Source organism: Nicotiana tabacum, chromosome 6 (assembly GCF_000715075.1).
Source record: "Nicotiana tabacum cultivar K326 chromosome 6, ASM71507v2, whole genome shotgun sequence".
Taxonomy (NCBI): domain Eukaryota; kingdom Viridiplantae; phylum Streptophyta; class Magnoliopsida; order Solanales; family Solanaceae; genus Nicotiana; species Nicotiana tabacum.
The window spans coordinates 89,527,127-89,553,497 of NC_134085.1; the positions used below are offsets into that span (position 1 = coordinate 89,527,127).

Here is a 26,371-nt window from a genome sequence, read left to right on the forward strand (position 1 = left end):
CCATGGAAATTCTTAATTTACCGCCCCCATGAAAGCTGATCATATAAGAAAGAATGTCAAACATACTTCAAGAAAAGAAATTACTTCCTTTTTGAATAGGTGCAGAAACTACTGCTGGACAAAAGTACAAATGGAACTTTACACTCAAAATTATGATACAGCATTCTTCATACAACATACACTTTAGGCATCACGTCAACTCTATGACTGTCAAAATTTCAATTACTATAAAAGGTGACAATAATTATGGCAGGATAAAAAGATGCACATTTTACCTTTTTGAATAGGCACAGTTCGAACCTCATCATCCATCTAACTAAACAATATCTCATTCCCTCCTAACAGACCATCAATTCGTAACCTCCTAAAAGAAAAGGTAGATCAAGAAAAGGTAGATCATTAAAGATGAGACACCTAGCTGTCGTGGGTGCTGAATTAATCCAACCCAATGGAACCTTACCAAGAAAACTTTCAAATGAAGAAAAATTACTTCTAGACCCAAGAAGCAAATGGTGAAACCTAACTACCCAAGACAAATACCATCATGCCTTTTCAGGACCCAGACAGAAAAGCTAAAATATGGATGTCATAAAGCAACCTGCACAGTAGATGTCTCAAACCTTTGCTTCTCTTCTCCTCCAAACAACGGCTATGCAGACAAACCAGCTCACCTGAAATTTGGAGAAGTATAGCAAGCTTCAACCTTCAAAGAGCATATTTCTCCAGGATAACAATTCAACTGTAAACTCGTGCTTGCTCCAACACGCATTGTTCAACTTCAACAACGATCAGACAATGGTAAACTGGCACCAATATAAATCAGAGAGATGCATGGCTCTGAAGCAACACAGGAGCGATGAGCACTAGCATTGGACACATTATACTTTTCATACTTGATACTTTGACAGCTTGCCCTTCACAGAGGGCTCCAAGGCAGACATGCACTGTTCCCAGGCACCATTCTTGAGCATCTGAACAATCCCAGAATAATGCATTAGATATCTTTGTATGGAAGCAATCTTTCCACTGCACGCAAACGACTAACAAATAATTCAACCACTTTCCACCCCCAACCCCCCCCCCCCCCCCGAACCCCACAAAAGTGCCCCTTCCCTTCATTTCATTTTCTCCATGCATTATCAAACCCAAGGTCAAACAACACAAAGATAGAAAAAGCGTGCAAGCAATAAAAAATCAACTTCATCAAGCTCAGTTGCTCAACTAGTGATCTAAAAGGTCGCAGCTAAACTATAGAAGCAAGTTGTAAAAAATTAAGAAATGATGATATCATGTAAAGTAAAGTTCTAATGATGACAGGAAAGAACTGCAGAAGCCCTTACTTGCTTATATCCATGCAAAACCTGGCAGATTTCATTGTGTAGATCTTCACTTTTTATTTCCTGAAAAAGGATCATAACATCAAGACCAATACAAAATAATCTCCAAATTTCTTTCCACTGTCGGAATACAGCATTGAAAACGGAGTACTTACATGCCAACTTGCAATGGCTTTGCACATGAAGACAAGTGAATTCAAAGCACCAGCTGGATTGGCCTTAACCTGCAACAATCAAAAGAACCAAGTAAAGTTCTGGACAGTAGCTAACAACAAAACTTGTCACAGTGTCCAAGTTAGGGTTGCTTGTTTTTCTAGAAAAATCATACTCCCTCCGTTTCAATTTATGTGAACCCATTTGACAGGGCACGGAGTTAAAGGAAAGAGAGAAGACTTTTGAACTTGTGGTGTAAAATGAAGCACATATATTTTGTGTGGGTATAAATCACTGAATAAATATAAATTGTTTCCAAATAGGGAAAGAGGTCATTCTTTTTGGCACGGACTAAAAAGGAAATAGGTTCACATAAATTGAAACGGAGGGAGTATTAAATTTATATAACACCATAGCTTGAGATCTGCCATTCGTTGGTTTTGCAAATGCCAGCGCATCTTTGCGTAGACATTTTTCTTTTATATAAATGATAAAGGGCTTCTGTCTTGACATCTTTTGTTGATAATACAACTCATAGAGCACTTCTAGTACAAATTTCCATTTTACATATCTAGTCTGCCTTTTTCAGAGTTAATGAGCATATAGGCGGTGCAGTAGATAGGTCCTTTTAGGTGACTGCCATGCATAAATGGTCAAGTTAAGAGGAAACACAAGTTTAACTTAATGAACTTCAGGATTCAGTTTTGTCAATCAAATCCAGCCTGTGAAGTTGAATAATCAAATTTTTCAGTTCCTAACACGAAAGAAACTTATTCATATACCAATATCAAGTTTATGATGACCTGAACCAATGGGTAAAATAGGAAAAGACAGAAAATACCACTGCACATAAACCGCGAAAAGCCTCCTCCTTTTCAATATCATCACGTATCCTGCCACAAAATGACCACCAATTGTAGGTTATCAGACAGAGGCACTTTTTATATTGGGATAAGCTGAACCCAGATGGCACATCAACGTTCAATGTTGAAAACCATGAGTAACACAACAACGACTAGGATTGCAGTGGAAGAAACAGTAATGGATGCTTTACTCAAAAAATCAGACACTAACTATTGCTTTCATGAATTAAAAAGCAGGACCTGGTAATAATTTTCAGAATGTTAAAACTTAAACATAACACCATCCAGTTCAACAACTTCTTTCACCTTACACTTCAATGAAACTTAGAAAAGGAAAAAACAAAAACAATCAAACCACCTGGTCTTCGACCTCCATAAGTGAAAACATTCCTGGTAAGGTATAAAAAATACAAAGAAACGCAGTAGCAGCTTTGAAGAATACATTCCCACATTTTACTAAGAGCTCTAAATCATCCAAATCATTCAATTTGATCCAAATCATATTATCTTGGTACTTGGAACAATGAAGCAGATTTTTCACTGCTGTATCTTTGGGGAATCAACGCCTACTATACTTCCAATAACTGCCTTTAAATGCATTTACTCTCATTCGACTATATCCATATTCACTCTCATTCAACAAGTGCCTTTAATGGGTTAGAGTACATTGGTAAAACATTGTTTATTAGATAATAAATAAATCATAACGTTGTTTATAAAATCTCACTTGTGTGAAAATATGACAGTTTTATACTTCAGCGCATAGGGTAAGCTAGAAGAAGAGCAGGTGGAAGTCACTTACATTGACAGAGCAATACACCAAGCTTGCATGAAATGTTCCATATGGGGTGATACAAGCTCTGGACAAACCCATGCAAGTCTTCCAAGGGTGATAGCACTGTTTTCTATCAGTGACTTGTTGAGCCCCTTGGCACCATAAATATATTGAATGAGAATGACAATCCACAACAAAAGGTGGGCACCAAAACAAGTAACTTTGTGTTATCATCTCAAAAAAAAAAAAAATAATAATTTTGATCAACCACATCAACGGTGATAATACATATCCGAGTCATGTATATGACTAATTAATATCATTTAGAAACCAAAAAATGTTCAACAGCTAAAACAGAAAATTACCTCAGCATGTTGAAGAATTGGCACTAAGCATGATACTACAGTCAAGACTATTGGAGAAATCTCCTTGGGAACCTGAAATTATGACATCCCATATATGATCAAATTATAAGTGATTCAAAAAAAAAAAATACAGGAAAGTTCAAGTTATAAATGTGGGGTTAAACAGGGAGTGCAATTACAGTCAAATCAGAATAGTTGCAGCCAAAGATACATAAACTACTTCATACTCATTGTCATTTGTGAGAAACCAAAACGCTAGAGAAAAAGCAATAGCAGCACTAGTAAATCCAAACAGCACCTTGTGTTGCAGAATTATGTAATACAAGGGGCTTTCATCTGTCTCCTAACATTCTTCTGTGATAGGCATATAAGCGCATTTCAAAAGTAGGGATTATAATGGCGCACTGACACCAAGACTTAAAGGTAAGTTTTACAGAGTGGTTGTACCACTCTTAGACCAAATATGTTGTATGGGGCAGAGTGTTGGTCAGTCATGAATTCTCATGTCCAGAAGATGAAAGTGGTAGAAATGAGCATACTGAGATAGATGTGTGGGCATACTAGGAGAGACAGAATCACGAATAAAGATATTCGGGATAGGATGGGAGTGACCACCGTGGTGGACAAGATGCAGAAAGCGAAGCTGGGATGGTTCGGGCATGTGAGAGGAGAGACCCAGATGCTCCAATGCGGAGGTTAGAGAGAGGTTAGCTATGGTTGGTCTTAGAAGAAGTAGAGATAGGCCGAAGAAGTATTGAGGAAAGGTGAATAGGCAGGACATTGCACATTGTCAGCTTACTAAGACATGACCCTGGGTAGAAGGGTGTGGAGGTCGAGAATTAGGGTAGGAGGTTAGTAGGTAGTTGAGCATTCTTCTTTTCCATACCAGTAGTATTAGTACGTATTCTCATATTTTCTTATTCTTAGATTCTATTACTACTTGTTTCTTTCTCTTCGATTATCTTATTATTTTATTGTTGTTACTGCTTCTTTTGCATGGCTTCTACCGTATTTCTTTTTCATTATCTTTATGCTTATACTTTCATTGAACCGAGAGTCCATTGAAAACAACATCGCTACCTCTATAAGATAGGGGTAATGTTTGCATATATACTACCCCCAAACCCCCACTATGTGGGATTACACTGAGTATGTTGTTGTTGTATTGTAATGGCGCAGAGCGAAAGCGTTGGGCGAGCCCTTCCTCCATAATGTTGTCGTACCTTGCTCAGCTGCTCCGCTTAACTCTTTTTCCTATTTACACCCAGAGCATCGTCCCCCCTTTCCGGCCCATTATGTTAGATTATCTTCTCTTTCCATACCAATTTTTTTCTTTTCGTTGTTTTTTTAGAAAGGGACCTTTGGAGCAAAGATAAAGTTGTCTCCATCTGACCTATAGGTCAGGGGTTTGAGCCGTAAAATCATCCCCTGATGCTTGCGTCAAGGTAGGCTACCTACGTTACACCCTTGGGGTGCGACCCTCGCCCAAATCTTGTGTGAACGCGGGATGCTTTGTGCATTATGCCGCCCTTCATTGGTTTTTGATACTTGTTTCATCATTATATTTTTCAACCCTTTTCTTTATTTTTTTCCTTTTTGGAGAAGTATGTTATGTGGTGGTTTACTAAGTAATAATAATAGTCAAAAAGTGATGCCGGAAATTGTCTAATTTTTAACAATAAGAATATGGAAGTTGGAGAAAACGATTTTCTCAAACAATTTACCTATTAACGAATTTAAAGAGAATGATTAAGTGTGACTTAACTCCTCTGATGGTAACCCTTAGATCATTAATAATTGTCAGTTACTTTGATAAATGTAGAAATACTCTGATCCATGTGTGTTACTCAACAATGAGATCAGTTGAAATGTTTTAGGCTTTCAGTAAATATGTGTTAGTCTACATTGCAGAACAACTCATAACTGTACATTCTGTATCGGAGAGACCTCCTTTAGTAATAAGCCATTCTCTATTGGAGAACTATTAAATGGAGAGTTGAAATTTTTGAAAAGAAAATTTATATGTAACTAATAAAGAAGTCCTAAATGGAAATTGAGAAAGATGGGAAATTAGAAGTTTATAAATTGAAAACAAAAACTTTTGTTAAAAAAATAAAAAATAAAAATAAAAAAGGAGCTAAAAAGTTCTGATACCCCCCCCCCTCCACCTCAATTACCACAACTAACCACCCTATCACCAGGGGCGGATCTAGGGGGCGCAAGGGTGTTCATCCGAACCCCCTTCGTCGGAAAATTACACTGTTTATATAGGGTAATTTTTAATATTTTCGTATAGATATAATATGTTGAACCCCCTTGACACAAGGCAAAAGCTTGGCTTAGTGGTTAAGGGGGTTCAGATTTTGTAGCAGGTCACAGGTTCAATTCCAGTCAGCCACAATCTAATTCTTTTCACTTCAGAACTTTTTTCTTTTTTTTTTTAATTTTAAACGAGGTCGTTTCTTGTCTTCTCTTTTAAGTCCGTTTTCCCCAAAAAACGTGACTGCTTCTCTTTTTCTAATTTAGGGATTTTGGGTTAAAAAATCCCTAAATCTCTCTCTCTCTTCGTTGGTGCCACCCGCTCTTTGTTTCTTCGATCTTTCTGCCTCACCAGACGCGTCTCAATTCTCTCCATTGCCTCGCTAGTCGCCGCCCTGTCGCCGGCGTTTCATCTATCATGGCATTGGCATCCCAGGTAAATTACTTGTTCTTTCTAACTTTTTCAGAATTTTATTAATGTTTTATTGTTGATTCTTAAATTTAGGTTAATGAATCTTGTTCTGTCACCGACCTCTCTGTCTTTTTAACATATTCAAACAAGATAAAAGAAGATTAAAGAAAGAGTTTATGGTGAACCTTTTTTTTTGGTTTTAGTGTATGGTGAACTTAAAATGTAAATGACCTTTCTGTCTTTCTAGATTCAGTATTGGATTGAAACATAGCTTAGAAATCCGTATTGGCAACCAGCAGATAAATTATAAGTTATTACTTATGATTTATAACACTTTCCTTCTGCAATTTTGTTTTTACAGTAATGCACACTTGTTGTTTGATAAAATGGTTAGGTAATTTTGTTCTAACTACATTCCTACTTTGTAATTCAGTCTCAAAATTCAGTGAAGAGGTATTTTACCAAAGCACCAAAACCAAATTTGGCTTCTCATACTCAACCTATCCAGTTGGAGAATATAAACCATTTAGAAGTACCATCTTCTAATGAATTTGATTTGGATTCTTTAAAGTTTGATCCGGGGGAAAGAACTCAAATCTTGGACTTCCATCCAAATCATCGTGATATTATTAGGAGAGAATACCTTCGACAATGTCCTTGTCAACCTCGGCTTCATAACTTTCCTAAAACAAATTTTTCTGGATCAATGCGTCGATTTAATCCTAAATGGTTTGATGATGAATATCATGATTGGTTGGAGTACAGTGTAAGTAAAGATGCATCCTATTGTTTGTATTGTTATCTATTTAAAGATAATAATATTCATCAAGGCGGAGGTGATGTATTTTCAAGTATAGGGTTTAAGAGTTGGCATAAAAAGAAAAGTTTTGATAAACATGGATCGAGTAGCATTCACAATGAGTCAAAAAAGAAATGCCAAGATTTGCGGCAACAACGGTCTATTCAATCTTCATTTGAAAGGCAATCTAATCAACTTAAGCATGAGTATTGGATTCGCTTAACTGCTTCAGTTAATGTAGTAAGGCTTCTTATAACTCAAGGATTAGCATTTCGAGGTCATGATGAATCTAAGTCTTCAACTTAGTAGGGGTAATTTTCTTCAAACTCTCTCATGGTATGCAAAAGTATGTGATAACATTCGTGATTATGTACTGGAACATGCTCCTCAAAATGATCAAATGACTTCTCCAATAATTCAGAAAGACATTGTAACTGCATGTAAGATAGAAACAACTAAAGCTATAATTGAGGAACTAAATGGTGATTACTTTGCCTTGCTAGTTGATGAATCTTTTGATACGTCCCGCAAAGAGCAAATGGCGATTGTCTTACGGTATGTTGATAGAATGGGATTTGTGATGGAGCGACTTATTGATGTAGTTCATGTTCAAAATACTTGTGCTTCATCTTTGAAGAGTGCAATTGTTAATTTACTTGATCAACACTCCTTAAGTCTATCATATGTGCGTGGACAATGTTATGATGGGGCAAGCAATATGCAAGGTGAGATTAATGGTCTTAAAATGTTGATTAAGAGAGAAAGTAGATCGGCTCATTCCATTCATTGTTTTGCTCATCAACTCCAACTTACCCTTGTTGCGGTTTCTAAGAAATGTCTTCAAGTGGGGGAACTTGTAGTATTGGTTTCCAATATTTTGAATATATTAGGATCTTCGTTTAAGCGTATGGATGAATTTCGAGAATCTCAAAAAGAAAGAATTCAAGAGGCATTAGATATGGGTGAGCTTACAACTGGTCGGGGCTTGAATCAAGAATTTGGTCTTTCAAGAGCATGTGATACTCGTTGGGGATCTCACTTTAAATCTTTTAATAATTTTATTCTGATGTTTGGCTCTATTCTCGATGTTCTTGAATTGCTTGTTCTTGATGCACATTCTACAGATGAAAGAGCCAAGGCAATGGGATATCTCAGGGCTTGTCAAACATTTGAGGTTGCATTCATGTTACATTTGATGAGAGATATTTTAGCAATCACAAATGAGCTCAATAAATGCTTACAAAAAAAGAGCAAGACATTGCAAGCGCCATGCTACTTGTTGAAGTAGCAAAGAAAAGGTTGCAAAAGTTAAGGAAAGAGGAATGGAATTCTCTTATTGCGGATATATCTGCATTTTGTATCAAATATGATATTTTGATACCTCGGTTTGATGAGCTATACGTTAGTTCTTTAAGATCACGTCGTAAACCTGATGACTGTACAGTCTTACATCATTATCGGGTTGATGTATTTTGCAAAATTATTGATTGGCAAATTCAAGAACTTAATGAACGTTTTGACGAAGTGACAACTCATTTGCTTCATGGAATTGCTTGTTTGAATCCAATTAACTCATTTTCAAGTTTTGACATCAGGAAAATAATGAGAATGGCTGAGTTATATCCTGATGACTTTGATGAATTTAGTATGGGTGCTCTTGAGAATCAACTTGCAAGTTATATTATTGATGTTCGTGATGTTGATGAAAGATTCTCCGATCTACATGGACTTTGTGATCTTTCAAAAAGATTAGTTCAAACAAAGAAGCATTCAAATTATCCTCTTGTATTTCGCTTAGTGAAACTTGCTTTGCTTCTGCCCATTGCTACCGCATCCGTTGAAAGAGCTTTTTCGGCGATGAAGTTTATCAAGAATGACTTACGAAGTCGAATGAATGATGAGTTCTTTAGCGGTTGTTTGGTGCCTTATGTAGAAAAAATTGTGTTTGATAGTATTTCTAATGATGCTATTATTAAAACATTTCAAGATATGAAACCCCGTCGAGTGCAGTTGTAATAATGTACTTAGTTATTTTTTGTTGATCTCATTAGTCATTAGGTCCTTGTAACTAATACAAGACTTGTTTTTTGTATTTTCTCTTTTGAAAGTCTTGTTACTATGATATGTTTATCTTAACACTATCTTTGTGTTGAGAACTTCTCTTTCTATTAATAAAATCTGTTAGCATCTATTTTTTTTTTTTTTGGTTTTGGTTGGCTAGCTTCATTGTGTATTTGACTTTTAAAATTTTTGAACCCCCTTCGCAAATATCCTACCTCCGCCACTGCCCGCCTCACTAAGGATTCACACTACCCCATTGGGGTCCCTAAATTTTCAAAAACTCAAACAGATAACATTCTGTTGTGTTCAAGTATAACTCACATTCTATTTACATTCATAACTTAAGCTTATCTAGGTCAGATGACCTTAGGAAGCAATGAAATTTGCCGAAACCTACCTTGATAGCTAATTCTCCAATTGCCCAGCAAGCATTGTTGACCACAGAAATCGTTTCCTTCTCAACTGGCTTGGAAGTGTTCTGTACAAGCATACCATAGATAAAATACAAAAAACTGAAATGTTGAGAACTAATTAAAGATCGACATAAATATTACACACACCAGTTGCTTAGCAGCAGCATCAAGAAATTCGGCCAAACGAGGATGCAAATGAACTGGACAAACCTACTTGCAAACACCAAAGATAGCAGTGAATTAAAATGCAAGACTGCATTTCCAAAGCAGTCCAGTCGTCATAGAAATTCAATGTAACCACCCTATAATCGGTATTGGTGAATTACAATAACTTACCTTTGCAAGGTCACCAAGCAATGCAAAGGCACTCTGCCGAACATCTGGAGCATCATCAAAGCAACATTGCAGAAGCAAATCCCTTAAATTACTTTGTGAAACCTGCAAAGTTATTCCTCATTGAGCATAATGTTAAAATGTCCAGGCCGCTTATTATCTAAATGCTGACAGTACAGAAGTGTCAAAGATCAACATTGGCATGTATTATGAACGGAAAGAAGATAGCACCAAATGCTTAATCAGAGTTGGCATCAAAAGAGCTGTTCATTAAACAATACCCTGATATATTTTTTCCCAAACATACACATTAATCAAAATAGCCACTACACCAGATACACCTCAGTTTATCAAATAATAATCCTGCGTAAATAACAAAGCAACTTCAAACTCAAACGCTTCATGTAAACCCTCTTTGTGAACTTTAGAGCCCCTTCCTCTCACCTCCAATAATTTGTGATAACAACCAGCAACAATAGAACACACAGAAAGACATCTATAGTCAGTTTAGAAGGAAAAGGAATTACCAGGCTTTCTATACTACTACCAAGACCCTCAGCAAGTCCAGAGAGCAGGTCCAAAGAACAAACAATGAATTCTCTATCATATTGAAAACCAGCTGAAACAGGATCAACCTGCAATGGGAATTTAAAAAGTGAAGAGAGAATATCTCATAAAATAAAATATAAGCAAATTGCTTATCAAACACATGCAGCAAACAGTTGAAAGAAGCATGGCTACCCTCTGACCTTGAAAAGAAAGGCTAAACCCAACCATTAATGCAACAAAACGTTCAATCCTGAACCAAACACAGAACTCCGAAGAGGACGACGAAGTTCCAGGAAACTTGGAAAGCCGGGAGAGTAAAAGAAACAAACACGAGAATATGGAGATCACAGTTACAATACCCCCCCCCCCCCCCGCCAAGTGCGTCTCTGTCCATGTTTTCATGCATGCAGGAGAGGCTGCGTGAATTGGACCATTAAACAGAAACAGTTCTAACGGCAACTCACCATTAGTGCTAAGAAACTTGCCTTTGCTATGAAGCAATGGCTAATGGTTATCACGGGATTAAAAAAGAAAAAAAACAGAGCCTCAAAAGCAACTAAGACATCATATCAAGAAAAACCTTTGCCAATTGTTGTGACTGAATGATGGTTATGCACCTCTGAAATACGGGCTGAGCAAATGGTGCAAATCCAGTACCCAAAGCCTGAAAAAATAAAAATGTATTATCTATACCACAGCATTCCATAGCAGATTACTTCCATCAATACCTTTTTACAAAAGTCTGACAAAGCTACATTCAGTGCTACTCACATAATAAATTAAAGCAAATGTCACTGTGTGAAATTTAGCAAGTCTGGTTAGGATTCAGCATTCAACTATTGCTGAACACTGAGAAGTTAAGATGTCTTGTGATTATAATGTATACCTATATTACCTTATTCAAGTCCTTAGATTGAGGAACATCCTAATACCTAGGCGCAGAATTATCTTTAAAATGTGTTCAAACTTCATCAATTAGATTCTTTAAGTAATGTTCCTCTTTCTTCTTTCTACACTGGTGAAGTATCTGAAACACCCAAACGATAAAATACTAAAGGCCACTCTGAAGCATACATAGGATGAAAGGAGGATAAGGCTTAAAGAAGTGCTTCTAATAATTCTCCGCAGCTTAAGAGGCAAATGTGACTCAGAGGCATAGTAGATTCACTATCAATGACCTACCATACTTCACTATTCAATGACTTGCAATTAAAAAAATTACCCTAAAAAAAGAACACATTAAACAACTTCTATTAGGTTGAAACTTGTGAAAGGAAAGCATCATAACAGCTAATCCACCAAATATTAACCTCCAAGAGACAAAGGCAAGGAGCATCAAGACCAAATGCATGCTACGTATCCAAGAGAGGCAGTTATGTAATCCCGTCGTGCCATGAGAGTTAATGTCCTATATGTTGGCAAATACAGTATTTACAGCAGTGCGTTCTCTTGATGCTCAAAGAGCCCTTGAATGAACCTAATGTCTCAAACTCAGCTACCCCACAGGAATACTCAAAACACAGATCAGACAGGTAGTACTCCATGGGAACAATGTTTCTAAATCCAAATGCCTCAATTCAACATATCCCACAAGTAGCAACTCAGGCACAAACCAGAAAATCATAAGTTCCATAAACCAAACTCTTAAATTCAAATATCCATCTAAATCTGCATGGAAAACTTCAAACCATGGATTCGTATAATGTAAGGGCAACAAGCAGCCATATAGTTCAAACTTCAAACAATGGAAAAACTGTTAAATGGAGAGCATAACTTTCTTAAAGATTACTAATACCACCCACCATGGGAGTTTCAAACTGCCATTTAGGTTGCGCTGGCTTTAAAATCAAAGATTAACACGAAGACTGCCATTGGTGATCGAGCTACCCACCATGGGTGGGTTAGCATTGCCAATTGAATCACCACTCTGCCCTTGTGCAACTGAGCCACCACCATGGGTGTTCTAGCTTTAAGTTAAATCGTGGATTAAGCCAAGGATTGCGGTAAAAAAACAAAAAAAAAAAAAAAAATTCTTAAAGATTATACTAGAGGAAAATACTCAAGTAATTTGTACATTATACACAAGTGACATAAACAAGTTGTAGCTCGAACTTCATCTTCCTGAATCTCTGATTCTCCTGGGGTAATTACCCCAAATTTCATGTCCACTGTAATTACTATCAAGTTAAAAGAGAACACAAACTAGACGGTTTTATATTATCTCTCACTGATATCAGACCTCACTTGTGGGATTACACTGGGTTGTTGTTGTTGTTGATATATCAGCTCACAAGGAGAAATTAACCATAAAATGTACTACATTGACTCGATAAAGTTAAAGGTCCGTAAAGCAGTAACAACTACCTGAGCTATCGAGGTAAAACACTCCTGCAGTGGAAAAAGATCTTTGTCTGAATTTGGAAGTTGCTGCCACTTTTCAATTAATGGGGGCATTAAAATCTCAAGGTACCTGGGCTGTAATTACCACCGAATGAACAATTAATAAGGAACAATAAACTATCACAATCCTACCAAATTTCTGTATGCAAAAGCTTTACAGAGAAGAACTTGTGATCATGAAACAAGAGAAACACTAACATTTCAAAAGGTAAGAAAACACAAACACGAGGTAGCATATTAGTTATACCTGATTTAGCTCCTCTCCAACGGCATCCGCCAATGTTCCAATGGCATCATAAACAATTCTAAGGTTCCGTCTCTATTGACACCACAAAGATGTCAGACACTATCCGGAGACTGAAATGACAATTTAGTCATAATGTGATAGGACATAAGCACCTGGTATTTTTTAAATGCACACATCAGGTGCTGCAAAATGATATCCAAGCATGGTGCCAACTCTTCCGCAGCCTCCTGCAATCATCTAAACGTTATTATGGTATAAATTTTAGACCAAATGCGTATGGGGCCCCTTAATGTTGCCACGAATTTTCATTTAGCCACCTTAACTAGGGTTTGTTCCTATTAGACACTTCAGCATGTTCCAAAGAGTGTCGATTAAACACAAAATTTTTAAGTCCCAAAAAAAAAACTCAGGTGCACGTTAACGAATGCTTTCGATGTGTAAAAGCAAACAAATAAAAATCTACCACGTGTCTTTTTGATTCCACGCTATACCAACTTGGATTAAAACAAAAAATTCATCCATTTCAATGAAAAGCCCCCACTTTATTAATGACTAGGATTCCAGCAACGAAACTTACTTCGGCAACTTATTCTCCATCATAATAGCCACTAGGGTAAAAGACCTTATTTCTCTGTTCTTAGTGGGAGTCAAACACAAGAAGTGAAGCAAATTCTTTTGCTGTAAGAAAGAGGTGATAAAGAAAGAATCATGGCTGGTGAAAAAAATGAAGGAATTGAAGGAGTTTCCTGAACTTGTTCCAGGACCCAAATGGAAGAACTCTATAAAGAAGACCGGAAAGTATTGTAACCCCAGGAAATCTTCACATAAGAAGTGCTAACAATTTGCTGGGCTGAAGAAATTGCTTCCTGGATAAATTTTGATTTCTGGTCTCACTTATTTATTTTTTGTTGAATTGCTTGATTTTGAGGTGAAGACTCGATTTTGATTTTTGGGTAGGTGGAATTCAGTGTTTTTCTTACTGGGCTTCTTTATATTTTCTTGAATTGGTTTTGTGTCTGTTTTCTGAATCCTTAACCCAACTAGGTTGATGTCTATTTGCTGTTGAAATTGCTCGATTGAGGTCAGAAACTTTAACCCTTACTTAGCTCTACTCTTTCGTCTGCAAAAACTCGAGCCCGGCTCTCCTTGCTGGAAGAAACAGTGTTTTATATTAGTAAAAATATATGAGATTCGAAATCTTAGATTGTATCTTTAAAGTGAACTAATGAATTTATCATCGTTGGGAATGGAATGAGTCTTAAGAAAACCAGGAAGGAGAAAATCTGGTGGGAGATAGGTGGTGGTGGCAAAGATGAAGGAGAAAGAAAAGCAACGAAAAATTGTTTGGAAAAAAAAGGGGGGGGGGGGGGGGAGTATTATTTGGATCGGTTCGTGCGCTTAAGGAAAGTTTGGACCACTTAATTTTGCCATATCAATATTTTGTGTTTAATTGGCACACTTTGGAGCATGTCGGAGTGTCTCGGAACAACCCCTAGTTAAGGTGCCTAACTGAAAATTGTGCAACTTTAAGGGGCCCCCTATGTATTTGGCCTAAATTTTAAGAAAACATTAAGCTATAAACAGCTTTAGATTTAATACCTCTTCAAGGGTAGCAAAAGCTGAACAAGCAGCCTCTTGCACTCGTTTATTATCATCCAATACTCTTCGCAGAATACCCATTAGAATTTTGTTGAATTGTTCACGTCCTTCTTGATGATCCGTCACCTGAAAGAAAGTAAATAAAATGGTGGAAAACTGGAACACTACCTAATGAAAACAAAATCATTTTGGAACAAGAATGTTTAGTTACCAAAAAAGGGTACTGAAAGAAATAACTCAAATAGCTCACTTAAACTTATGATAGTTAGACAAGATGGGTAAGTGGTGCAAGCCAAATTGACCAAGTCAATATTTCTTCTTTCTTTCTTTTTTCTCTTTTTTTTTATTTTTTATTTTTATTTTTTTAAGCAATTCACCAAGTCGATATCACAACAAATGGAAATGTACATCACTATTTGATAACTACGGAAAGAAACAAGAATTAAGAAACCAGCTACTTTTAGTTTGTAGCTAATTTAGGAACTTAATTTAACAATTGATTCAGGACCACCATGTTAGACAAGCATGCAATGACCATATTTGACCAATTCATAGAGGAATAACCACAGTAGTAACATTAAGACCAAGAACCAGTAATTGCACCACTATTGATGTATCTCAGCGACATAAGCAGCATCTCCTGCTTCCACCAAAAATAGTAGGCACAAGGCCACAACTCTTTCCCATCTTATAGAATGGCATCAGTCTTCTGCCAAACCTTGATTGCTCAAGGACACCATATCAAATGTACCCCTGCTTGTGGTTAACACTACTATATCCCAAATAGAGAAAATAACCCAGCATCTTAACAAATTTGAACCAGTAAGGGTTGGCATGGGAATGGTACAAATTCTACCAAAGACTAGTATACTCACAATCACGATAAACAGATTGAAGATAAATAGGGCAGGGATCACCAACCTGAACAATATATTTGCTGAAGCGTGATAGAGTCCAACAAGAGATGCTTCGTATTAAAGGAAACTTGTCGTCTAAAAGCGGGATGAGAAACGTAGTAATCTGAATTGGGGGAAAAAAAGAAGTTATTTTCTTCCAGAAGAGAAGATATTTCAAATATGTCGACATGCCCCAACATGTCATTTGGTGGCATCCGTGGAGTTAAATCACTTCCCACAAATAAACCAGGATTCTCAATCAAAGTCAAATTGGCAAAGAAAGACATAAGGGGGTGGCTCATTTGCAAAATGATAAGTGTTCATGAATTTCAAAGAGAGACTCCTTCAAACATGGCCAATCGATATGAAGGATCTAGCAAGTGATAGGATTACCTCTGACAAATGAGGAAAGAGTCCATTTATGCAGCCTTCACCTATGGCACCAAGAGCTAATACTGCTGCTTCCCTTTCCTTCCAAGCTTCATCTCCTGTAGCAGACAATTTAGCCTGTCCCCATACAACAATTTCTAAACATTAGATCCATTAATGACATGCCATTAAACCAAACAACAAAAGAAACAAGAGTTTTTTTTGTTCAATCAAAAGAATCAAAAGTTAGCACCATTTATATTGTATCTCCTGTTTCCTCTCAACTTTTAACATAATCAACAGTTCTTGCAAGACGATACACTCTATTTATTCGCCTTCAAGTTAGTATTGATTCACTGATTAAGTTATTGCTTATTAATGAAGAATTCAGCTATTGCATTGGTAGCTGTTAGAATATTTATGTGTGTAATTAGTCCTAGTCCTATGTGTAGTAGGAGTAGATGAATTTATATATAGGGCTCATTGTATCACGGTTAATAAGTCAATAATATTTTTTCCCTTGCTTCTGGCGACCTTTTTAGGGCTGATTTGCATTTCATCCTTTTTCCTTGGTGTTGTGCAATTCTCCGGCAAAGACCCTCCCACGCACCTGTCAAAGATCTGTTACCGGCGGCGCGAGGCCTGTTCCGACTAGATTGTGAAAAAATTCTTTTGGACAGTTTGATCGCCTAGTAATTTCGAGCCTACCCATAATATTTCTTTTTACTCCGATCACTTTCAATTTTTCCCGGTAGCTACAGTGATTTTTTCCGCAGAAACAGTGTTTCCTTCCTTGTTTCAGCAAGATATAGTTCACAAATTTTATTATTTATTTCAAGACCTCTCTCAAATCCAACGATGTCTTTGGGATTTGATATATTTGGTTCTTAAAACACACGTTCTCAAAATTCAAGCTTCATGATTACTTCAGAGCCCTTAATTGGAAGTTCAAACTATTTAGCATGGACTTCCTCTGTTGAACTGTGGTACAAGGGTCAAGGTGTTCAAGATCACTAAACCAAAAAGGCTAGTGAGGGAGATGAAAAGGCCAAAGCACAGTGGGAAAAGATTGATGCTCAAGTATGTAGTATCGTACGGCAATCTATTGATTCCAAGTTGATGCCTTTGTTTCGTCCATTCCAGGCATGTCATTTAGTTTGAGAAAAGGCTCGTACTTTATACACTAATGTAATGACATATCTCGTTTCTATGATTTGATATAGCGAATGACAAGCTTGAAGAAACAGGAATTGGATAAGTGTACTTATTTGGCACAAGTATAGGCAGTCATGGAAGAATTTGAGAAGTTGATGTCAGTTTCTGCTAGTATTGAAAAGCAACAAGAGCAGCGACAGAAGATGTTTCCAGTTCTTCGCGGGACTTCCAAATGATCTTGATTCAGTTCTTACAGTTCTTACACTCGCTGGGACAAGTATAGGCAATCATGGAAGAATTTGAGAAGTTGATGTCAGTTTCTGCTAGTATTGAAAAGCAACAAGAGCAACGACAGAAGATGTTTCAAGTTCTTACACTCGCTGGACTTCCAAATGATCTTGATTCAGTATGTGACCAGATCTTGGCTAGTTCAACTGTCCCTACAGTTGATGAATTATTCCCTCGATTACTTACCCTTGCTGCAGCACCTAGTCACCTAGTGATCTCATCACAGACACTTGACTCCTTATTCTCGCATTCCAAACAATGGAAAATCAAGCATCTCAAACTATGGAGAATAGACGAGAAGGAGGTCGGTTTGGAAGATCTCGACCCAAATGTTCTTATTGTAATAAATTTGGACACGTTCGTGAAGTGTGTAATTCTTTACATGGTCGACAACCCAAAAATGCTCATGTTGCTCAAACCAAGACTACGGGTAATCAGGGATTTTCTTTATATGAAATAGAATATAATCAGTTCATTCGGTATCTAGCAAGTAAGCAGACATCTTCACAAGTAGCCTCAGTTGTTCAGACTGATACTTTTGTTGCTAGTAATTCTTTTGCTTGTTGTTCTCGGTCTATACTCTTGGACCGTCGGTCATGGACTAGGGCACTTCTGATCATATCTCTGGTAATAAATTACTTTTATCGAATATTGTGTATTCACAGTCTCTTCCCGCTATTACTTTAGTCAATTGGTTCCAAACTAAAGCAATAGGAATTAGATAAGCTACCCCTATCTTTTGTCACTCTAGATTCTGTTGTTTACGTCACTGGTGCCCTTTAATCTTGCATCTGCCAATCATTTGACTTGTACCCTCCATTGTGTCATATATATTTTATTAATGATTCTTTTATTATGCAGGACCTCAGTACGGGACAGACAATTGGCACAGGGCGTAAATCACAAGGCCTTTACTACCTTTACTCACTCAATTCCTCCACAGCATGTCAAGTTACAAATTCTCTAAGACCTAATTCACAGACGTTTAGGACATCCAAGTTTGTCCAAGCTTCAGAAGATGGTGCCTAGTTTGTCTAGTTTTTCTACATTAGATTGTGAGTCGTGTCAGCTTGGAAGCATACCCGAGCCACCTTTTAGCATAGTGTTGATCATGTAGAGTCTATTTTCTCTTTAGTTCATTCTGATATATAGGGTCCTAGTAGGGTCCGTTCAACCTTGGGATTTCATTATTTTGTTAGTTTCAATGATGATTATTCAAGATGTACTTGGTTTTTCTTAATGAAAAAGATCGTTCTGAGTTGTTATGCTGAAAACAAAAATCAATTTGGTGTTTCTATTCGCATTTTTCGTAGTGATAATGCCTTGGAATATTTATCCTCTCAATTTCAGTAGTTTATGACTTTTCAAGGTATTATTCATCAGACATCTTGTCTTTATACCCCTCGGCTAAAAATAATTCAAATATCTTAAAATAGAGCTATAAAAATATGCCTGAATTATGAAACAATATGTAAAAAACTTACATAGTGCTTGTAGGGTGCAGGAAAGGACTACAAGTTCATTAACCCTAGAACATTAACATTTGAGCTAAGCAAATAAGAAAACAGAAAAGCATTTTCTAAAGTTGTTGCCATGTGACCAGGAGGTCATAGGTTCGAGCCATGGAAACAGCCTCTTGCAGAAACGCAGGGTAAGGCCGAGTATGATAGATCCTTGTAGTTTGTCCCTTCCCCAGACTCCGCACATAGCGGGAGCTTAGTGCACCGGGAGATCCTTGTAGGCCTTCTGCATTTCCAGTGGAAAATCCAAGATGGAGATAAAATTAAAAAGACCGACATAGAAATTTCTATATATAAGGGATTCCATCTTCTTCAATCATACCGTAGCTTTTGTTTTGATTTCAGAAATCATTGTTTCTGTCTCGAATTTCTCCATCGATTTTCGTCAAAGTACCCAAAATTTATTGATTAGATCCAGTACGAATCCCACACCCACACCCATGTCGTGTCGACACGAGTGCGGCACCAAAAGTGAAGAGTCCGAGCAACTTAGATTCTAGTCGCATATATAGTAGGAGTAGATGTATTATATATAGGGCTCATTCTATCATTGTTAATAGGTCAATAATATTTTTTCCCATGTATTATTTCTCACAGTAGCAACCACATATCACCATAGTGACCATGACCGATATATATACTCACAGAGATGCATAAAAAGATACTGGTCTTGCAGTTTAACTGTCCAAGTTTTAGTTAGAATTCACTAAAGCTATTAATAAAGCAATGAATTAATTAAGAGAAAATTAACGAGTTAAACTTAGCAGCTTTTTCAATTTATTCAGAATTAACACCAAATTCACATTGGATCCGAGGAAAAAGAACTTCCTTTCACAAAACAAGAAACATGAATATAAATTTTTCCACTGAATTCCTAATCTGGCAACAAATTGCATTAGAGTTTTTTATTAGAAATAGAGAGAAGAGAGGCATGAAAGGCAGGAGACAACAGATCTTCATTTAACATGGATAAATAATCACCTGAACCACAGGCATCAATGTCGGCAGAATGTCATCCCCGAATACATTTGACAGAATATCTAGAGCAGCTGCACTGCACTTCCGTAAGTTCCACAAGTTTACAATGTCCTCGTCCTGCAATTAAGATAAGAAGCATCAAAATTTTCAAAAGCCACTCAAATAGCATGCACTAATCAAAAAGATATTGCCCTATGGCAAAAACAAAATAACATACGTCATCTTCACCATCCTCTGAACCATGAAAACGTGAAGAATGAAATCGAGGCTTGAGATCCTGTTCACCATAATTTCCAGCATGATAATTCCAAAGTGAGTTAATTGTTACATATTTTTTCTTAGAAAAACAACAAGAAATGACAACTAAACCTGTTCACGGTCTGGGAGAGATCCATCCTCCTGAGGATAACAAAGTAATTTTGGTTAGGTAAAGCCACTTACCAAATTTTTCAGACTTAAGGGACATCTAAAGGTGAATCAAACAACGAACCTCTGCCTCCAAAAGCGACTCATCATCATCAGCGTATACCATGTTAGACAGCAAAATCTAAAAAATTGTATTGAAAACATCACAAACAAGAACACTCCTCATGCAATGGACACATCATCCAATATGGGCATGAAAAAAGATAGACACGGAATGAAGCGTACTGGAATCAAACGTGGCAAGAATTCTCTTAAGTTCTCAGGTGGCAACTGAGGAGCATCACAATATGCGGACCTGTCAATGAAATCCATAAAATAAAATTTTACAGACAAAATAAGTCAAATAGTAAGGAAAGCAAGAGACTATCAATCGTGACCTGAGAAGTTGAAGGCAAACAAAAAAAGAACAGCCGGGTGCACTAACCTCTCGTTATGGACGAGGTCCGGGGAAGGATCGGACTACAAGGATCAAATTTTTTTTGAGAAGGTAACAATTGTACATTAATATAAAGACTTCACTCAAATTGTGAAGTCACCCATAGTTACACTGTGAGTGTCCATACAAAATAAACAAAAATAGGACATTGTACACCCAATATCTTCTTAAACTAAATCTAAGGCATCTAAAATGGATTCATGATCCTCCAAAAGCTTTCCTTTACACCAAAAATAAAAAAGAGCTACACATTTCATCTTTATCTTCTGGATGTTGTTGAATTTTCCTTTAAAGCATCTTTGATTTCTCTCTTCCCATACTGACCACCATATACAAGCTGGGACAATTCTCCATCTCTCTTTGTCTCTCGAGATTGTTCCCTCTTTATTCCAGCTAGCTAGAATATCAAGGACTCTTCCCGGCATTGCCCATGGAACTCCCTTTAAACTAATGAAGATCCTCCATATCTCAATAGTGTATTTGCAATGCAAAAAAAGATGGTTGATTGTCTCTGCCTGCTCCCCACATAAGTAACACCTAGAACACAGTTGGAATCCCCTTTTTGTTAAGTTATCTTGTGTTAGAACAGCATCTTTTGCTAACAACCAGGTGAAGCAGGCGACCTTATATGGAATTTTGACTTTTCATATCATCTTCCATGGCCAACATCCAATTTGATTGTTTGCAAGGTTGTATTCTTTGTACGCACTCCTTACTGAGAACTTTCCTTGCCCATTCCCTTGCCACATGATGGTGTCTTGGCTTGAGTTGATTCCAGTGAAATGTTCCAAGACCCTATAAAACTCAGTCAGCCTGTCGATCTCCCAATCGTTCAAACTTCTCCTGAAAGTGAGGTAAACATCTGCTAAAACTGCTTGTTGCTGCTGATTCAGTTCATGAATGTCAGGGAAGATATCCTTCAAAGATCCTTGTCCTAACCAATTGTCATTCCACAGAGAAACTTTACTTCCACTTCCTACTTTGAACTTTGATTTGTTGATCAATTTTGGCCAAAGGTTTCTAATTGATCTCCAAAAGCTGACACCATATGGACTTCTCACTGACTTGGTTGTCCAGTTTCCTTCATTTCCATATTTCTCCCTGATGACCTCTATCCACAAGGTTTGATCTTCTGCCGCCAGTTTCCATAGCCACTTCATCATTAGGCATTGGTTCTGCACTTTTAAATTCTTTATTCCTAGACCCCCTGCCCTTTTGCTGGGAAGTCAGGACATCCCACTTCACCAGGTGAAATTTCTTTTTTTTCACTGTTGCCTTCCCAGAGGAAGTTTCTTCTCATAGCATCAATTCTCTTAATCACATAGATTGGAGCTGGAAATAAGGACATCATGAATGTAGGCATGGCATCAAGCACAGAATTAATCAGATTCAATCTACCCCCCATAGATAGATATTGATTCTTCCAATTTGCTAACTTCTTTTCACATTTCTCCAATACATTGTTCCATATGCCTTTTGCCTTACTTTTTGCACCCAAAGGCATCCCCAAATGAACAGTTGGAAGCTCCCCTACTGTCCCCCCCAGAATGTTAGCCAAGTTTTGGATACCTGGCACCTCATTAACTGGGTAGATGAAACTTTTCTGCTAGTTAATGTGGAGCCCCGATAAAGCTTCAAATAGAATGAAGATCACCCTCAGAAGCTTTACCTGTTCACTTTCAGCTTCACAAAACACCAAGGTATCATCAGCGTACTGCAAGTGTGATATCCCCATGTTACTATTAGTTCTGCTACTCACTTTGAAGCCTCTGATCCATTCATTTGTTTGTGCTACCTTTACCAAGTCATTTAGTCCTTCATGGCAATAATGAACAGAAAGGGGGAAAGAGGGTCCCCTTGTCTTAGCCCCATCTGAGATTGGAAAAAAACAACTGGGGCCCCATTGATCAGGATTGAGAAGCTTACTGTTGAAATACAAAATCGTATCCAACCAATCCACCTTTCTCCGAAGCCCATCCTTCCTAGAGTATTAAGAAGACACTCCCAATTCAAATGATCATATGCTTTCTCGATGTCCAGTTTGCACAGCATCCCCGGTTCTTTGGTTGTTTTCCTTGTGTCAATACATTCATTAGCTATTAAGACTGCATCCATGATCTGTCTGCCCCTGATGAAAGCCATTTGTTGTGAATCCACCAATTTATTGATCATCTTTTTTAGTCTCTCAGTTAGAAGTCTTGAAATTATTTTGTATATACTGCCTATCAAACTGATAGGCCTGAAATCTCTTAATTCTTTGGCCCCCACCTTCTTAGGGATTAGAGCCACAAAAGTGGCATTCATGCTTTTTTCAAAGACACCTTGGTTGTGGAAGTTCTGAACAGCTGCAACCACATCATCCTTGACTACCTCCCAACACTTGTTGAAGAAAGCCACTGAGAACCCATCAGGACCAGGTGCTTTGTCTCATGCACATGCCCTCACACTGTCCCATATTTCCTATTCTTCAAATGGACTCTGAAGCATTGAATTGTCTTCTGATGAGATCCTTGGCTGGTTCCTACTAATTACTGATGGCCTCCATTCATCTTCTTCAATGTATAAATTCTTATAGAATCTGATGATCTCCCTCTCAATATCTTCTGGATTTTGCAGAGTTTCCCCTTCCACCATCAACTGGTCAATGTGATTGTATCTCCTGTCGGTTGCACTCATAGGAGCACGCCCTTTTTTTTTTCTTTCCCTCATAAGCCTCTGCTACTTCCATAACATGGGCCTTTGACGTCTTCCTCCATATATGTGGATTCTTATCTTCTTTAGTGTGGATGGTGTGCCACATGGGTACTTTCCAGCTTCTCGAGGGCTGCGACAAGGGTTCCAAACCTAGCCTGTTGATTTTAGCTGAAGAAGTGCTAAGCCGGGACTTGGTATCATTGAAAATGATAACATCTTACCATGCTTCAAGATCGTGTAGGCATTTGTTGTTCTGTGGAAAAACTTTGTGTTTCTATCTCCCTCTTTCAACCACAATGCCCTGGATCTCTGTCTCCAAGCTACTTCCTCTCGATTTGCAATCTCCTCAAGTACCGTGGACAGTGATGTCTTAGTTAGGATTTCCACACCAGAAAGACCTCTTTGTTCATGTACCTTCTCCAAATCTGCCAATTGAGTGAGTATGTTTGATTTCTGCCTGACTAAGTTACCCTCAACTGATTTGCTCCACTCCTTTAATTTTGTTTTTAAGGCTTTGAGTTTAAAAGCCAGAATAAAGTCTGGTCTTCCTCTGCAAGTAAAGGACTTCCACCACTCTTCAATTCTGTTCATGAACCCATCAGTCTGAAGCCACCAATTCTCGAACTTGAAGTATGCCTTGTTGGTTCCCAGGAGCCTGATTGAAGCATTATAGGGTAGTGATCTGAACACACTCTCTGCATCAATTGTTGCTTTATATTGGTAAAGTTTTCATTCCAGTAAGCTGAGAATAGGAATTTGTCCTGGCTGCTGCTATATGTCTATCTCCCTTCCTCCAAGTGTGTTCTCCACCAGCTAGTTGGATATCTACAAGCTCCATGTCTTCTATGAAGCTAGAGAAGTCCATCATTGCTCTTGATATTCTGCAGCAGTTTCTCTTCTCTGAAGGGAATCTCGCTGTATTGAAATCTCCACAAACCACCCAAGGGCCCTCAAATAGACCTCTAACCCCTGCCAATTCCCACCAAACTTCCTCCTTCTTTATTTCTGCAAGAGACCGTTTCCACGGCTCGAACCCGTGACCTCATGGTCACATGGCAGCAACTTTACCAGTTACGTCAAGGCTCCCTTTCAAGGCAAACAGAATCATTGAAACCAAAAGATTTCGACCAACTTATATTATTTATTAGCTATCATGCAACTTTAACCAGGAAAAAACACATACATTCAACAGGTTGAACTATGGATTATCTATTTAAATTTTCATCCATGCTCCACTCTAGCTGGCAATACAAGCTTACATCTGGTCTAATAGATAGACGAAATTGTACCATGACAGCATATACATGGTACACATAAAGCAACAAAAGGAGATCTCTGGTTTCAACTCTTTTTTACACAGCCACATTTTGATTCGATTCAATAGAGGAACAACAATAAAACTACACCTTAATCCCAAACTAAGTTGGGGTAGCTATATGAATTCTCAATATTCATTCTGCTCCATTTGGAACTATTTTATTCCAATGCCCGATAATTTGTCTTTTAAGACAAAGTAGAGATTCTCGAACGCTAGAGGTTCACTACATTTTTTCCTTTTTGTTTTTTTTTCTATTAAGTAGAGGTTCACTACATTTTTACCGACATACAAATCTCTAAGCAAATGAAAAGCTTTCAGGCAAGCACTGAACCTAATGTAAGTCTATCAACACGACTAAACTTTAATCCCAACTAGTCAGTATCACATATATGGATCTTTTGCTTTTGTTATGTTCTATGTTTCGCTTGTCCACGTGGATTCGAAGAGATTGCAGAGCTTTTGGATGACTTCCCTCCACCTAATTTTGGTCTACCTCGTCCCTGTTAACACCTTCGATCATCTACCAATCACTGCATATGGAGGTCTATGAAGAATATACCAAACCATCACAAAAGCAGCCTTCTCCCATTTTATTCTCGATAAAGCAGCCTTCTCCCATTTTATTCTCGATGAGTGAACAATTCTAATATTATTTAGTCTTAATGGGACCATACATCCATCTTTTTTTTTAATAAGATAAGAAACTTCATTAATGAAGTACCGAGGAGGTACTGCAAAAAATTATTGGGACCGCACATCCATCTTAACATCCAAAATTTGGTAACAATTATTCTGTATATGTTGGACTTCAAGATCAGCATTCACTACCATATAACACTGCTGGTCTCACAACTATTCTAGAAAGCTTACTATTCACTTTAGTAAATAACTTTCTATGGTTGTCGCTCCAATAAATTCCCTTCATTCGACTATCCGATTTTAATATAGGTGTTTCATCTATCATACTACTGCCCTATAACAGAGCCTATATGTTAATTGTTTGCATTTTTTCTTCCTGCATAAATTATATAACCTAATAACATGCAAGATATCAGAAGATCCAATTCTCTCTCTACCAGGAAATCTATCCAATTCCCATGTTCCTTCCCTTGTTGCTCATCTAAGGGGAAGCGTATTCTTAGCTACTTATAGTCCTTAATGCTTGTCTTAACAGCTTTTTCTTTCTAATTTTAGTTCTTCTATTAACGCTCTTCCTGTTTCCCATGCCATATAATTGGGCTATTTTCCCTCTCTTTTATCCTGAAACAGTTTGAAGTTTTCCAACATGGATTTCTTGTTTGGATAAGTCCATATGCACTATCTCATATTAGCCTGACATGACGCAAACCACCACAAAATCATACATCCCATCTATTGTTTTCCTACTGACTGTTAATCTAATAAAATAGTGTGATCCCACAAGGTGGGGTCTGGGGAGGGTAGTGTGTACGCAGATCTTACCCCTATCTTGTGAAGGGAGAGAGGTTGTTTAGGTGTGATGTGTCAAAATATGTTATTGGATGCGTACAGGCAGATGGACAACCAGTTATCATCAGATAACTGAGCAGACGTTGCTTTTGTTGTTTAGGCTACCGAAACATGCTTGTGTCAAATCTCACCACAAAGACAACATGTAAAGTCAAAGGTACCAAATCATGAATATTAGTTTTCGTCTCTCTCTTTCTATATATATATATATATATATATTGCAATTATAGAGCATAAC

The 26,371-nt window shown here is 37.5% G+C and overlaps 1 protein-coding gene across 2 annotated transcripts in view; it reads right to left on the reverse strand.

Moving 5' to 3' along the window:
• LOC107826613 (transportin-1-like) overlaps positions 1-26,371 on the reverse strand; it is a 32,660-nt gene that overhangs the window by 693 nt on the left and 5,596 nt on the right. Inside the window, exons 8-29 of one of the 2 annotated variants that reach the window (XR_012710454.1) lie at positions 20,423-20,492; positions 20,262-20,318; positions 20,141-20,170; positions 19,989-20,048; positions 19,775-19,888; positions 15,855-15,968; positions 15,487-15,585; positions 14,566-14,691; positions 13,119-13,193; positions 12,967-13,038; positions 12,684-12,794; positions 10,900-10,983; positions 10,298-10,405; positions 9,774-9,875; positions 9,585-9,647; positions 9,422-9,502; positions 3,494-3,565; positions 3,156-3,280; positions 2,332-2,383; positions 1,493-1,561; positions 1,341-1,400; positions 276-971 (exon numbers count right to left, since the gene is read on the reverse strand). Coding sequence is in view for 1 of the 2 variants with exons in the window: in XM_075254923.1 (XP_075111024.1) it covers positions 888-971; positions 1,341-1,400; positions 1,493-1,561; positions 2,332-2,383; positions 3,156-3,280; positions 3,494-3,565; positions 9,422-9,502; positions 9,585-9,647; positions 9,774-9,875; positions 10,298-10,405; positions 10,900-10,983; positions 12,684-12,794; positions 12,967-13,038; positions 13,119-13,193; positions 14,566-14,691; positions 15,487-15,585; positions 15,855-15,968; positions 19,775-19,888; positions 19,989-20,048; positions 20,141-20,170; positions 20,262-20,318; positions 20,423-20,492 (1,828 nt within the window). In the remaining variant the exon portion in view is untranslated. Of the gene's footprint in view, positions 1-115; positions 972-1,340; positions 1,401-1,492; positions 1,562-2,331; positions 2,384-3,155; positions 3,281-3,493; positions 3,566-9,421; positions 9,503-9,584; positions 9,648-9,773; positions 9,876-10,297; positions 10,406-10,899; positions 10,984-12,683; positions 12,795-12,966; positions 13,039-13,118; positions 13,194-14,565; positions 14,692-15,486; positions 15,586-15,854; positions 15,969-19,774; positions 19,889-19,988; positions 20,049-20,140; positions 20,171-20,261; positions 20,319-20,422; positions 20,493-26,371 lie in introns of those variants that run through there. The other variant, XM_075254923.1, reaches the window with a different exon arrangement.